The sequence below is a fragment of the Mastomys coucha genome, unplaced genomic scaffold (genome assembly GCF_008632895.1).
Source record: "Mastomys coucha isolate ucsf_1 unplaced genomic scaffold, UCSF_Mcou_1 pScaffold21, whole genome shotgun sequence".
Lineage (NCBI taxonomy): Eukaryota > Metazoa > Chordata > Mammalia > Rodentia > Muridae > Mastomys > Mastomys coucha.
Genome location: NW_022196904.1, coordinates 164,763,719 through 164,778,077, shown reverse-complemented (window position 1 = coordinate 164,778,077; position 14,359 = coordinate 164,763,719). Strand labels below are relative to the sequence as shown.

Below are 14,359 nucleotides of genomic sequence, written 5' to 3'. Positions count from 1 at the left end.
TAAGTAACTTCTTTAAATCATTAACCAATAAATTATAAACTAGTCTTACTCCTTTAGGATAAATGTCAAATAGTCATCAGTGAGGATTTATCTTAGAATTACTTAGTTTTTAGGAACAGCTAAGGGTCAGACAAATAGCTTTTATAAAAATATTGTCAATTTTAATTATGCTGATCTTTAATTATATCTGTTTTTCTTTGTCCCATAGCTTCCTGCTGTGAGTATTCATTTTAAAATTATTGAGTTCATCTAAGATTCTTACTATATAATATGGAAACTTTCAGTTATGGAAGGTTCCATATGGACATAATGTATATGTAATAATCTGAGTTAGTGCCGTGTCTTTAGCTACACATAACAATAACTATTTCCCTGCAGGTTTAAAATGCTGTGGCTACTGAGAACAATGTGCCTTATCCATGTATTTGGAAACATATTTTGTTTATTTGGGCCAGACAAGAATCCTGAAGTTAAAATGAATGTTGTAAGCTATTCTATTTTTAACTTTTTTTTTATTCTTAATTATTTTTCACAGTCCAGAATTCATCACCATCCCAGTCTTCCCCATGGCTGCTCCTCATCCCATACCTCCTCCCCCAACCCCTACCTCATCTCCAAGAGGATGTCCTCACCCCACAGTGGGAGATTTTGGTCTTCACATGGGGCCTACCCTCCTCCTCAGCTTCTTCTAGCTTTTCCCCAATTCAACCACAGGGGTACCCTGCTTTGTCCAGTCCATTGGTTAGGTGCTAGTATCTGCATCTGACTTTTGAGCTGCTTGTTGGGCCTCTCAAAGAACAACAATGCTAGTCCCCTGTCTGCAAGCACACCACAGCATCAGAAACAATGTCAGAGCCCTGGGCTTCAGTTTGAGCTAGATCCCAATTTGAGCCTGTCACTGGACTTCCTTTCTCTCAGGCTCTTCTCCATTTTTGTCCCTGCAGTTCCTTCAGACAGGAACAATTCTTGGTCAGAGCCTTTGACTATGGGATGGCAACCCCATCCCTCCATTTGTCCCTCCACTGGAGATGAATTCTACAAGTTCCCTCTCCTTACTGTAGAGCACTTCATCCAAGGTCCCTCCTTTTGAGTCCTGAGAGTCTCTCACCTCCCAGGTCTCTGCTACATTCTGGAGCATCTGCCCAGCCTCCTACCTCCTGAGGTTTCCTGTTTCTATTTTTCTGCTGGCCCTCAGGGCTTCAGTCCTGTTCCCCCTCCCAATACCTGATCATGATTCCCTCTTCCCCTCCCTGTCTCCTCTCCCACCCAGGTCCTTCTCTCCCTCTGCCCCTGGGACTGCTTCCTTCCCCCTCTCAAGTGGGATTGAGACAGCCTCACTTGGGTCCTTCAGGTTGTTAACCTTCCTGGGTCCTGTGTGTTATGTCCTGGGTATTCTGTAATTTTTTGGCTAATAGCTACTTATTAGTGAGTACATACCATGCATGTCCTTTTGGGTCTGAGTTACTACACTTAGGATGATATTTTCTAACTCCATCCATTTGCCTGAAAAACTCATGATGTCCACATTCTTAATAGCTGAGTAGAATTCCATTGTGTAAATGAACCACATTTTCTGTATACATTCTTCCATTTGTGGGGCATCTGGGTTGTTTCCAACTTTTGGCTATCACAAGTAAGGCTGCTATGAACGTAGTTGTACATGTGCTCTTGTGGCATGATGGGGAAACTTTTGGGTATATGTCCAAGAGTAGCATAGCTGGGTCTTCAGGTGGATCTATGTACAATTTTCTAAGCTATTCTTATCACTAATAAAATTAAATGCATTTGCTTTATCTCTACTAGTTTATTTCATCCTTTCTAAATTGTTGCATCTCTTACAATCTGAAAAGCTACCAGAATGATGACTTAATACCAAGAAGAAGTAATTCGATTTTAAGAGTCATGAGAAATGAGTAAGGTAAGTATTAAAAAAAAAGATTCATGAAAATCATTGTTGTGTGTTTTCTCTTGTAGAGTGAGATTATTGAATACTGGGGATATCCAAGCGAAGAGTATGAGGTTGTGACTGATGATGGTTACATTCTTCCAATCGACCGAATTCGTCATGGGAAGGATAATGCTGATAGCTCAGGTAAGAACTGAGTGAGATAGACTGGAGAGATGGCTCAGTGGTTAAGAACTGAGTGAAATAAATACTGAAGCCACCAGTACCCTGAGGCAATGACATGCTGAGCAATGACTTACTAAATAGTAACCTCCAAATGGAATAATTTTAAAAGAGCAACCAGAGGTCCCTGATGCCCCTGAATAAAACTGTGGCTTAAAGGAACCTAGCTTTCATTGGTCACTATGAAGTCAAGGATGTGTTTCTACAGAGGACTCTGAGGCCCTAAATAGTTTTCAAGCACACTGCATCTGGGAGATCCCTTGGTTTCCTGTTATGAGTATTCATAGTTTATGCTCCAGGTGGTATTACATATGACCTGAATTATTTCTCATGTCCACCTAAAAGCCCTGTATGTTCTTAGAGTCCAGTGAGTTTTAAAAGAAGCTGTGTATTGCCAGGCGGTGGTGGCGCACGCCTTTAATCCCAGCACTTGGGAGGCAGAGGCAGGTGGATTTCTGAGTTCGAGGCCAGCCTGGTCTACAGAGTGAGTTCCAGGACAGTCAGAGCTACACAGAGAAACCCTGTCTCGAAAAAAACAAAAAAAAAAAAAAAAAAAAAAAAAAAAAAAAAAAAAAGAAAAAAGAAAAGAAAAGAAGCTGTGTATTAATCTTTAGATGTTTAGTTATTAGTGTTTCTGTACATTTGCCTCTTGGATTTTATAAGGTATGAACCAGTCCTTTTAAATAACTACAAACTATAAAATCTGAAAGATAAACAGATATACTAAGGAAATTTATGGTTGAGGAGGGTGAGGTAGGAGGGAGACAAAGATCCTGTAGAAATGATTGTTCTTTTGTGCAGTTCCATATTGATTAACATTGACTGACATAAGTGAAATGAAGTCTTAGCACACCCCTGTGTGATAGTTTCAAAATCTTTTTGTTTCATTATGAGTATCTGATGTTCTTGCTTACATTTTCAGTAGATGCTAATGAAAAACATTTTCATGATTGTTTTTGCAGCTCCAAAGACGGTAGTATTTTGTCTCCATGGCTTGTTTTCAACTGCTGGTGTGTGGGTTTTAAATCCACCAGACAACAGCCTGGCCTTCATCCTAGCAGATGCTGGGTATGATGTGTGGTTGGGCAGCAGCAGAGGAAGTACCTGGGCAAAGAAACACGTGACCCTCAACACAGACTCTAAAGAATACTGGGCTTTTAGGTAGGGAATAATTCCATGTGATTTCTACTTTTGCCTTAAAAGAATGTCAAATATTTTAATGGCTAAATAATTTTGGGGAACTCAATTGAAGATATTTCACTTAGAGTGATTTTAGAAAATTGATTTGGGCAATATAGTTTGGACCTTTGTATTATGATTACTACACTTAATAATTATAATAAAATTGTCATTATAGACTATTTTGCTCTTCTTGAAATACTAGTCTTCTAATCAATCCAGTTATTTTAAAGATTATGCTGTGTGTGTGTGTGTGTGTGTGTGTGTGTGTGTGTGTGTGTGTATGTACACGCACGCATGCATGTGTGCAAATGCTTCAGTGTATGTTTGGAGGCCAGGAAACAACTTAAGCAAGTTTTCTATATCCTTTATTCATGTTGATCCCAGGGATAAAGTCAGTATAAGCAGCCTGGTAACAAGTGCCTTTGCTCATGAGTCTTATCAAAGGGCTCAGCCATGTCTGTATAAAATTGTGTCATTGAGGTAAATTTAATATATTTAAAACAATGATTTGGAAAATGTAGACGTTTGTATACAATCATTCTCAATTACTTTTTATTCTGATTTGTGTGTGTGTACATGTATATGTGTATGAAACATGCATATTCATGTACAGGTATTCTTGTGAGGGTCAGAGCACAAATTCAAGTGTCATTCCTTAAACACAGTGTGTCTGTCTGACTTGGGAATCTTAAGTAGGATAGGCTGAGTGCTCAGCCAAATTACTTATTTCTGCTCCTGCATTGCTGGGATTACAGGTAAGCAACATCATACCTGGATTTTTTTTAACGTGGGTTCTATAGATCAGATGCATTCCTCAATCGTTTTCCAATGAACTGCCTCCTTAGCTGATACTGTTGATATTTTTGTTAGGTACTTTTGTTGATATTTTTGACCTATAGGCATGTGAGAAGAGAGAAAGTTAATAGTACATGTGATCACTTTGTGTCACAGAGTAGTAGAATACTATCTCATTAATTTGTTTAATCAACTTCCTTTATGTATTCATCTTTATACCTCTAGCAGCTTTTCTCTCTCTCCCTCTCCTTCTCCCTCTCCCTCTCTCTCCCTCTCTCTCTTTCTCTCCCTCTCTCCCTCTCTCCCTCTCTCTCTCTCTCTTTCTCTCTCTCTCTCTCTCTCTCTCTCTCTCTCTCTCTCTCTCTCTCTCTCTCTCTCTCTCTCTCTCTCTCTCTCTCTCTCTCTCCCTCTCTCTCTCTCTCTCCCCCCCTCCAGTGGGATCTTGGAAGAGATTTTGCAACCACCTTCCAAATCTTAAATCATATAGTGCTCATATGGAGAACCTAGAATTTTTAGAAATTTGGCGCTAAGGCAAAAAGTGCTCTGAATTAAGTTTAACAATTCACTCACTGAGCACATAGCAATGCTACCTCAGTTCTGTGCAATGTATAAAACTGTGGCCAAATGTCATGGGAAATTTGTGATCACAGAGAAATGGTGATCATAAGGTGGTAATATAGTGAACATATGGATAGTAATTGATAATTGCAACCACTTTGTGAACCATGTCATCTTTCACATAGATCACACAGAGAAATCATTTAAAACAGAAATTATTTACTTATTGGTTAGTAACTAAATCACTTTTTGTCCATTCTGTTTTCTTGCAGTTATGATCAAATGATAAAACATGACCTTCCAGCCACCATTGATTTCATTCTGAAGAAAACAGGACAAAAGCAGATTTACTATATTGGCCATTCTCAAGGAACCCTTATTGGTATGCAAAAGAGGACAAAGCTGAAATTGTATCCTGAAGAATACAAATATAGACATATAATTGACACCTCTTTGTAAAACACAGAGAAGCTCTCACAGATGGTTACAGCTGGAGCCTGCTTTAAAATGTCAAATGTTGAAATCACAGCCTCTAATGCACAAAATATTTTAATGAAGTACATATGTGAGGAATTCCTAGGATTCTCTATACCTAGAACTTCTGAGACTAATAACTCACTATATGTGGGGTGTGTTTGTGTATGTGTGTGTGTGCATGTGTGATATATGTGTGTGCATGTGTGTATGTGTGTGTGTTTGTTCTTTCTTAAATGGCATTGTATATTTTGAAAATTGGAGTGTCCACTTTTCTTAGAAAATGCTTTATTAATCTGTTTCCACTGTCAGCACTCACACAGCTTTGATTAATCTTGTTTGAGTTTGTACAAAGAACAAATATAACCAAGGACGTGTTTCCAATTGTCTGATTGTTAGGGAAGATATTTCTAACTAATGTATCCATTTGTTCAGTTTATAACGTGACAGACATAATGATTGTAGATAGATGCGTAGATTTGTATATAGGTGTGTACCTGTGTGAGTGAGCTAGAGATGCTACAGGGAGGACATGTGAAGGTATCAATGACTAAGATTATTAAGAGTCAGTATGTGAAATTTTGGGTAGATGTCTTTTCCAACAGTCAGGGAAGATTTTAATTTTTAAAAGTACTGAGTTGATCCTTAAATATGGTCAGTCTGACTACTGAAATATGTGAGCCAGCAAGCAAAAACACAAAGGCTGTCTATAAGTCTTTAAAAATTGTAAACAAGATTCACATGGGCCAGAAGGTGGAACAAAAGGAAACTAGGTACAACAGCCCAGAGAAGAAAATGTCAAAGTAACACAATTCCAGAAGTTTTTGGAGAGATCTCTTAAAGACAGAGTATTTTCCCTCTTCCAGACTCTTTTTTTCCCTAATGGTAAATCATAAACAGCATCATTCACAGTAAGTGGTGGGGGGAGTAGCAAATTGAAGAGATGAGTAAATTAAGGGAATCTTCAGGAACATGTTTAAATGACTGGCAAAGAGCAAACATAATCTCTATGGGAAAAAAAGTAACTATGCAGAAAATATTAAGAAGAGGGGAACAGCAACTATATAATTCATGTATATAATTTTATATATTATTTCTTTCAGCTCTGGGGGCATTTGCAACAAATCAAGAACTGGCTGAAAAGATTAAACTCAGCATTTTAATAGCTCCAGTTCGTACTGTTAAACATGTCAAAGGTTCTGGGCGCCTTCCAGCTTATTACACTCCAACAGCTTTCAAGGTTTGTGATGAGCTCGAAGTGGTAGTGTACTCACACTTTTCAAAATAAGATTGCTAAAGAAGAGATCTACCAGTACAGTCTAGTACTCTCTCACCCACATCGTTTCTCTCAATGGCTACAGTGAATCTCTCCTCTGAGTCAGGCAGCCTGCATTTGTCCTGTGCACTTTCTGTAGCATGGATGTATTTTCTTTTATCTATATTTTTTAATATTTTGTCTGCTTTGTATTAATTTATTTTTATTTTTGGGAATTTTATACCTTAGTACTATGTCTACATCCTTCCCATTCCTTCCTGTACTCTTCTAACTCCTCTGTGCCCCCTCCCTTGAAAATTCATGACTGTCTCTTTACATATCACCATTACACACACATACATACCTACTAAGTCCATTCAGTGTTGCTTGTGTGTATGTACATAATTTTAGGGATGATCACTTTGTATCAGATAATTTTTTGGAGTGTTTCCTAATGTAGTTTATCTTACCTAGTATTTCACTTTCGAGTTTTCTATCATTGTCTTCAAACAGAGACAGAACTACTTAGATAATTCCTTTTCAAATTAGTAAAGATACAATTTGCCTAAAACTCATAGCCCTATTTAATTTGTGTCACTGGCTTTATTACCACAGAGTATCTCCATATCATTCTACTAATAAATACAGAATGCCAGAATATAAGGTTTCAGAAGTCTAATTTTGCACTCTAGGCTAGTAACACTAGCCTAGAGTCTAATCACTACTAAAACATTTAATTATTGTGCTACTTGGACAGTCTTATCTCAAACCTTCAGTATTCCTGAATCTTTCCAGTTCCATTGCCTGGCCTTGAGTTTGTTTCCTCAACTAGATTTGCAGTCCATAGAGAGCTGAAACATAGAGTAGAATCTATAAAGATCTTTGAATTTCAACTCCTCCTTGTATGGAAACCTTAGCTGCTTTGAACTTTTCCAAATTCCATTTGTCTATAAGGATTACAAAGCTGGGAATTCTCTTTGGGCAAAAGATGTGAAATGTAACACTCAGCTAATTAGTGTCATGTTTTTCATCTTACACTCTCTCACAGCCTAATATGTAGTTTTGAGAACTCTTGTTTTATGTGTAGTATGTGTGTGTGTGTTTCAATTAACACTATCTGATATCATTTCTAAATGAAGCTGCCACTGTCTCCTTCCCCCAGCATCTCAAATTACCTGTGAGTCTACGAAAGTTGTTGATCTTAGTCATTTCATCTAGACGGGATCATGTGCTTTGGTGTTCTCTGTCTTGGCTATCTCAGTATAAATATCAGTAGTTCATCTCTGGTATAGCATTACGGGAACCTCTTCTGTGACAGAATAATAATCTGTTTTGTAAAAGTAACACATTCACTTAAGCTGTATTCCACTACAGACAATTTTCAGTGTTTTTTCTGGTTTGCTCATTTGCAAGTTTTTGTGTGGACATGATTTCATTTTATGCTAAACATACTTCAAAATAGAGCCATTTCTATATAGAGTTTACTTCAACAGGTCCATCAGGCATTAACCCTGTGTAATCCTTCCCCATAAAGAAACAAAGAGATTGCTGACACCCCACAATGTTCATGATTCTCAGAAGTTTACATTTAATTTCAACTGACTAAAAGTAAATCTAGCACATTTTATCCAAGCATGTAGTGAATGTCATAATCAGTGAACTAAACCAATTCACCGTTCAGTAACCACAGTAGTTTTGTCTTATGCCTCACTCCCTATATCATGCTTCTATCAGACAAAACACTTCCTCAAACTAAGAGGGCTCTTCACATTTGTCAATTTCAGCTTGCTTTTGGCGAAAAAGAATTTTTACCTACCGTAGTTTTCAGTAAGTTGTCTAAACATGTATGCGATATTAACTTGGTCGATGTCGGATGCGCTGCTCTACTGGGCTCACTGAATGGATATGCTGTAGAGCAGTTAAATCTGGTAGGAATTGTTTTCTTTTAAATTCATCATTGGTGTGTGTGTGTGTGTGTGTGTGTGTGTGTGTGTGTGTTGCTAAGTTAACAACTCTATCTGGTAAATTAATTTTAATTCATTTAGTCTGGTACATGTGAAAATCAAAATGTGCTTTGCATACAATTCCAAGTTCTCACCATGAGAGCATAGAAGATCTGTTGTCCACCAGTTATGAATGAATTGCTCGGTATCAGGTATGGACTAGTTTCACCTTTTCTTCCACTCAGTTCAGTGAATACATCTGCTGTCATTCATCAGGTAACTAACTAATCGCCTCCATTCAGCACTTTTGTTCCAGAATTAAGGATAGCTCTACGTAAACTATGACATAGAATATGAATCATTAACAAAGAAATTCTTAAGACATGAAAAGTAAATGAACTAGTCGGGCGGTGGTGATGCACGCCTATAATCCCAGCACTTGGGAGGCAGAAGCAGGTGGATTTCTGAGTTTGAGTCCAGCCTGGTCTACAGAGTAGGTTCCAGGACAGCCAGGGCTACACAGAGAAAACCTGTCTCGGAAAAAAAAAAAAAAAAAGAAAGAAAGTAAATGAACTGACTTAAATGTTGTTACTATCTAAGCTTGGCTAAATCATCTACCCTCATAGCAAATCACATCATTTGAATAAGTTAACATCAAAACATACAAAATATATATGTAATGTTAAAAAAACATTAGAGTCAACTCTAATGAGACACTCACAACAAATTTTTGACCACTATTTCTAATTAACTTAGTGGTAGGCCCTGAAATCATAGACATGCAAGTAACATTATATGGCTTGAGAAGGCTGTATTTATATATTTAGGAATATGTAACAAAAATTAAAGAAAAATAACTTTATAGGTCACAAATTTTAGAGTGAGTAAAGGAGTATAAGTGGTAGGGATGGAGTGCAGAGAGAGTGAAAATGATGTAATTGTATTTTTATTTCAAAAGGTTAAAAATGAAAACCTTTCTTCTTTTAACAATAATCTTTTGATTCCTTACTGTGGTCAAAAAATCAAGACTTTCATTATTAAATGATTGGAGGTATGTAGCTTTCATCTTTTTATTTTGTGTGCATGAGTGTTTTACTTGTATGCATGTTTGTTCACACTCTGATGCGCATAGGGGTCATTGAATATCCGTGAACTGAGCTATAGATGGCTATGAACCTCCATATGACTGCTCAGAATTGAATGTGGGTCCTTTGCAAAAACCACTCTTCTTTTTATATGGAAATAATACAGCCTCATTTGCTTGAAAGAAATTATTTCCATGAAAGGAAATTAAATGCTGACAAATGTATGTTGTGTCTTATTTTCTCCTAGAGCCGAGTGGATATGTACGTAACACACAGTCTAGCAGGAACATCAGTTCAAATTCTCATACATTATGGTCAGGTACAAATATGTTTCTTTCCTTCCTTCTGCTTTTGAGGCTCTCCCCCTGTGGAAGTTTCAGAAAATCTTTCTCCAGTCGGCTTTGCAATCTGGGTATATCCAAGTGATAGATTACAGGGAACTTATTGGTACATAGAACCTTTGCAAATATATATATATATATATATATATTTGCATATATATATATATGTGTGTGTGTGTATATATATACACATATGTATATATATATATATATGAAAAAAGCAGAATGGTCATTTTATCCTAAAAGAGAAAAGCTTTCTATTCCAAACAGCAAATCTATATACATATATTATCTATCCAATTAGCATCAAAATTTAATAAATTTCCCAGAACTGATTGAAGGTGGAAATTGTATGCCCTTGAGGTCTATGAGTAAACTGTGTAGTTATACCTACTATGTGTAGGTATAACTTTTATACCTACTTATTCTTCTATGTGTCCGCCAAAACATGTGGGTAGAATCACATGATTCTACTAATGTCTTTTGACAAGCGATAAACTGGTACCTAAATAGGAAGCAAGTCATCTTAGAATGTTTTTGGTTTTTTGTTTTGTTTTGTTTTTCAATTCTGTTCAAAGATATACCATATAATTCCATACACTGTTTACCATGTGTCACAATGGTATGAATTTTTTATTCTATTATCCCATCATCAATAAATCAAACTATTTTACATCCTAAGTTATGTTGCTTTGCATTACTTTGATGACAAAATTCTATTCTAGATTCTACAACTCCCTTAACATTAGTTTCTGTTATTTGCTCCTGATCATTATAATTTCTTAAGTTTTTCTATTTTTAGATACAAAGAATATTCAATTTAACACTATCTTAACATTTTTTGAAAAGTCTTGTATTTTGTATAATTAAAGAACAATTACTTAAATGAAATTATATATGAGGGTAGAAATTTTTGGGTTTTTTTTGTTTATTTTTTGCTTGTTTATTTGTTTTTCAAGACAGGATTTCTCTGTGTAGTCCTGGCTGTCCTGGAACTCACTCTGTAGACCAGGCTGGCCTTGAACTCAGAAATCCGTGTGTCTCTGCCTCCCAAGTGCTAATATTAAAAGTGTGTACCCATCACTGTCCAGCTAAGGGTACAAATCTTATTACATAAAATATTAATCCAAAGAGCAATCAAATTATTCTGAAGTATATTTTGAATTCATTTGATTTATAGAGTAGTAAAGTAACTTTTACAAGTGCTAATTTGAGATTTTACATTTTATTCTTCTTATAAGCATTACTTTGGATTCTTATAATTAAACACATTGGATAATTTAAAAAATTATAAGATGAGATTTGTTACATACTACTAAACCTAAATATAGCATAAAATGACACATCACTATATAAACTTAGTTATAAATAACTAAGCTTTTATCATTCATGAAAAATATTTTCTCAGTTTCTTATTGACTTTTCTTGCTGTCAAATACATATTAATTGGTACAGTTTAAGTATTATTAAAATACTTGTAAAGTATATTTTGTTTGAGCTGTTATAAGAGTAAAAATATATTCAAGGTCCTTTTTATACTTATTCATAAAATGTGTAAATATCTAGGACTTCATTTAGTAGCCACTGATTAGGCAGTACATTTTCTATCATTAAGATATCTTTTGGCATTTATCTGGGCCAATGTGTCATTACTGTAAAAAAGAGTCAAGAGAACTCAATAAATGTTGGTTCTATCATAATCTAAGGCTTCGTGAGTAATAATATGTTTTCTCTGTATTTCAGGCAATTAGAAGTGGTGTATTTCAGGCTTATGATTGGGGAAGTCCATCTCTGAATATGCAACACTATAATCAGGTAAGTCTCTTCTTCCAGATTTAATGATCTGGCTCTTACAAAAAGTATATAGTCTAAGAAATCTAACCCTTGATTTTAAATAAGACTGTGGAATATTTGATATTTCATAGGAAAAGGGACTGCACAGAACTTTGAGAGGAATCAAAATGAATAGCATTATTTTTTGTATGATGATACTGTGACAATATTCTAACACATCATTTTAATCTCACAAAATTATGTGGGATTTATCAGCCACTGTTTGATATAGTCATTTCACATGTAGAGATCCAGGTTTAGAAAACCTGGGACTTGTATGATTTCAAGCTTTGATGACAGACCACTATAATGTGGGGGGTGGCACATAGCAGTAACCTCAGGATAAGGATACTGAGAGGGGAGGATTCTGGAAAGAAAGCAGCATAGAGTACATAGACAGTAGCTGGAACAAAACTAAAGTAAGCAAATACATGAAAATAAGATCAATCTTTACCTGACAAAGGCTGAGGTCAATGATTTCTATGGACATAGTAAATGTGTTGCTACAATTATCCTGTCACAGATGAATATAAGCCATGAAGAGTTTGCTATTTTTGTTAATGTTTTGTTGATTTTTTGTTAATTTTTCTGTTAACTCATTGCTCTTTGTCATTTCCCATCAGACTACTCCTCCTGTATACAATGTGGAAGACGTGAAGGTTCCAATCGCCATGTTTACTGGTTTAAAAGATTATTTGTCTAACCCAGAAGATGTTGCAAATTTGGTACCCAAAATCTCCAACCTCATATACCATAAAACTATTTCTGATTTTAGCCATCTTGATTTTATAGCGGGATTAAATGCTAGGAAAGAGGTTTCTGAGGAAATTCTAACAATTATTAGGAAGTTTGATGGTGATGGAAAGCTTTAGCTTTTTGCATGTTTTTAAACATTTCTTAAAGTCTCTTCCTTTTATAAGTGCAAATGTTTTCTTGCTAGGCATTTTTCTCCTTAATTTTCTTTTTAAAAAAGCTATTGGTTCATTTGTTGGATCACTTGCATTAGTGAAATTTATGACTATCAAGATAATACTTTGTCTTGTGACTGTTTTTAATTAATCTAGGTTTATATATTTTTGGCATGATTGTTCCTGAAGAAAAGGCTTACTTTTAATTTACAGTACTGAAACCCTAAAATACTGATAAAGGAAGATCCTGGCCCATACTGTGATATCAGATAGGATGCTGTCTGAAGAACAGATCATAACACGTTTTATACTTTAGAACCAAGGCTCTAGAAGGACAATCAATCTTGTTGCTTAGACTCCACAAGTCTTAGTCACTAGTGTCATTGTAAACCTCCCCTGTCACACCACCTCTGTGGACCAGGCACTGTTTGAGTAAGTCACTTATGTCAGTGCTCTCTGCCATGATGGAAGAGGAAATATTTAAGGTGATATGAGATATTAAAAATTATTCACAGGATTCATCATTCCTTGAAGCCCCTGAATAATATCGTATTTTAAATTCTTCCTGCAACACAAATTGAACACAAATTCAAACACACAATGTTAATTTTATTATTAAATTTTAATCTATTTAGATTTTTAAATCATAAAGTAATAATTACGTGCCCATTTTGGACAATATAAAGAGTAACCATGGCCAGTCTCAAGTGCATTTTTCTTACAATCTTTTACATGATCATAAAGATATGTGTGGGATTGTGTGTGAACATGTACATGTGTTAAGTTCCTTCTATTCCAAGTTTCTGCAGGACATTTACTTGATTAAATATTAGACTTCTATGAGTGGCCTTTTCCCATCTATTGATGTTCACATGATTACTGTCTTTAGTCCATTTATGGGATCATGTATTATATTTATTAGCTTGGAATATGTCAAATCTTCCCTATAACATTTCTGGAATAAAGCCAACTTATTAATGATAAGTGGTTGTCTGTTTCTTAAAGGTATTTTTTAGAGATCTTGGGGGTCCAGATTAATTGAGACTGCTGGTCCTCCTACAGGATCGCCCCTCTCCTCAGCTTCTTTCAGCCTTCCCTAATTCAACAACAGGGGTTGGCTGCTTCTGTCCATTGGTTGGGTGCAAATATCTGCATCTGACTCTTTCAGCCGCTTGCTGGGTCTTTAGGAGGACAGACATGATAGGTCACTTTTGTGAGCGCTCCATAGCCTCAGTAATAGTGTCAGATCTTAGAGCCTCCCCTTGAGCTAGATCCTCACTGATCCCTGAGGATAAGAAGGTCCCCTTGGCCTGTTGCTGGACTTTCTTATTCTCAGGTTCCTCCCCACTTCCATCCCTGCAATTCTTTCAGACAGGAACAATTATGGGTCAGCAACATAACTATGGGATGGCAACCCCATCCCTTACTTGGTGCCCTGTCTTCCTGCTAGAGGTAAGCTCTATAAGGACCCTCTCCCTATTGTTGGGCATTTCATCTAAGGTCCCTTGGGCCCTGCATTCTGGAGGGTCCCCCCAACCTATTTCCTGAGGTTGCCTGTTTCCATTCTTTGTGCTGGCCTTCAGGGTTTCAATCCTTTTCCCTCACCCAGTACCAGATCAGGTTCCCCTCTTCCCTCCCATTACCCCACTCCCCCCTCTTCCACTTTCCCTTCCATGTCTCTCCATCCCTCCCCACTTGTGATTGCTTTCTTCTCTCTCCCAAGTGAGACTGAGGCATCCTCACTTGGACACTTCAGCTTGTTGCCCTTTTTGAGTTCTGTGAACTGTATCTTGGGTATCCTGTACTTTTTTTGTTATTGTTTTGTTTTGGCTAATATCCACTTATTAGTGAGTACAT

General features: G+C 36.4%; 1 protein-coding gene across 1 annotated transcript; it reads left to right on the top strand.

Annotated features, from left to right (window-relative positions):
- The first annotated feature begins 384 nt into the window (after positions 1-384).
- Positions 385-13,049, top strand: LOC116101148 (tear acid lipase-like protein). The gene is made up of 9 exons (XM_031384816.1): positions 385-484; positions 1,975-2,092; positions 3,091-3,289; positions 4,936-5,045; positions 6,241-6,377; positions 8,177-8,320; positions 9,668-9,739; positions 11,505-11,576; positions 12,218-13,049. The coding sequence occupies exons 1-9, from the start codon at positions 386-388 to the stop codon at positions 12,464-12,466; spliced, it is 1,200 nt and encodes a 399-aa protein (XP_031240676.1). The 5' UTR covers position 385; the 3' UTR covers positions 12,467-13,049.
- Positions 13,050-14,359: the final 1,310 nt, after the last annotated feature.

What these genes read in the sequence shown, in the direction of transcription:
- LOC116101148 (XM_031384816.1), top strand. Translation starts at nt 386, where the DNA reads ATGCTGTGGCTACTGAGAACAATGTGCCTTATCCATGTATTTGGAAAC. An exon ending in GGATAATGCTGATAGCTCAG is followed by an intron (nt 2,093 to 3,090) that starts GTAAGAACTGAG and finishes TTGTTTTTGCAG; the next exon opens with CTCCAAAGACGGTAGTATTT. An exon ending in ACACTCCAACAGCTTTCAAG is followed by an intron (nt 6,378 to 8,176) that starts GTTTGTGATGAG and finishes TGTCAATTTCAG; the next exon opens with CTTGCTTTTGGCGAAAAAGA.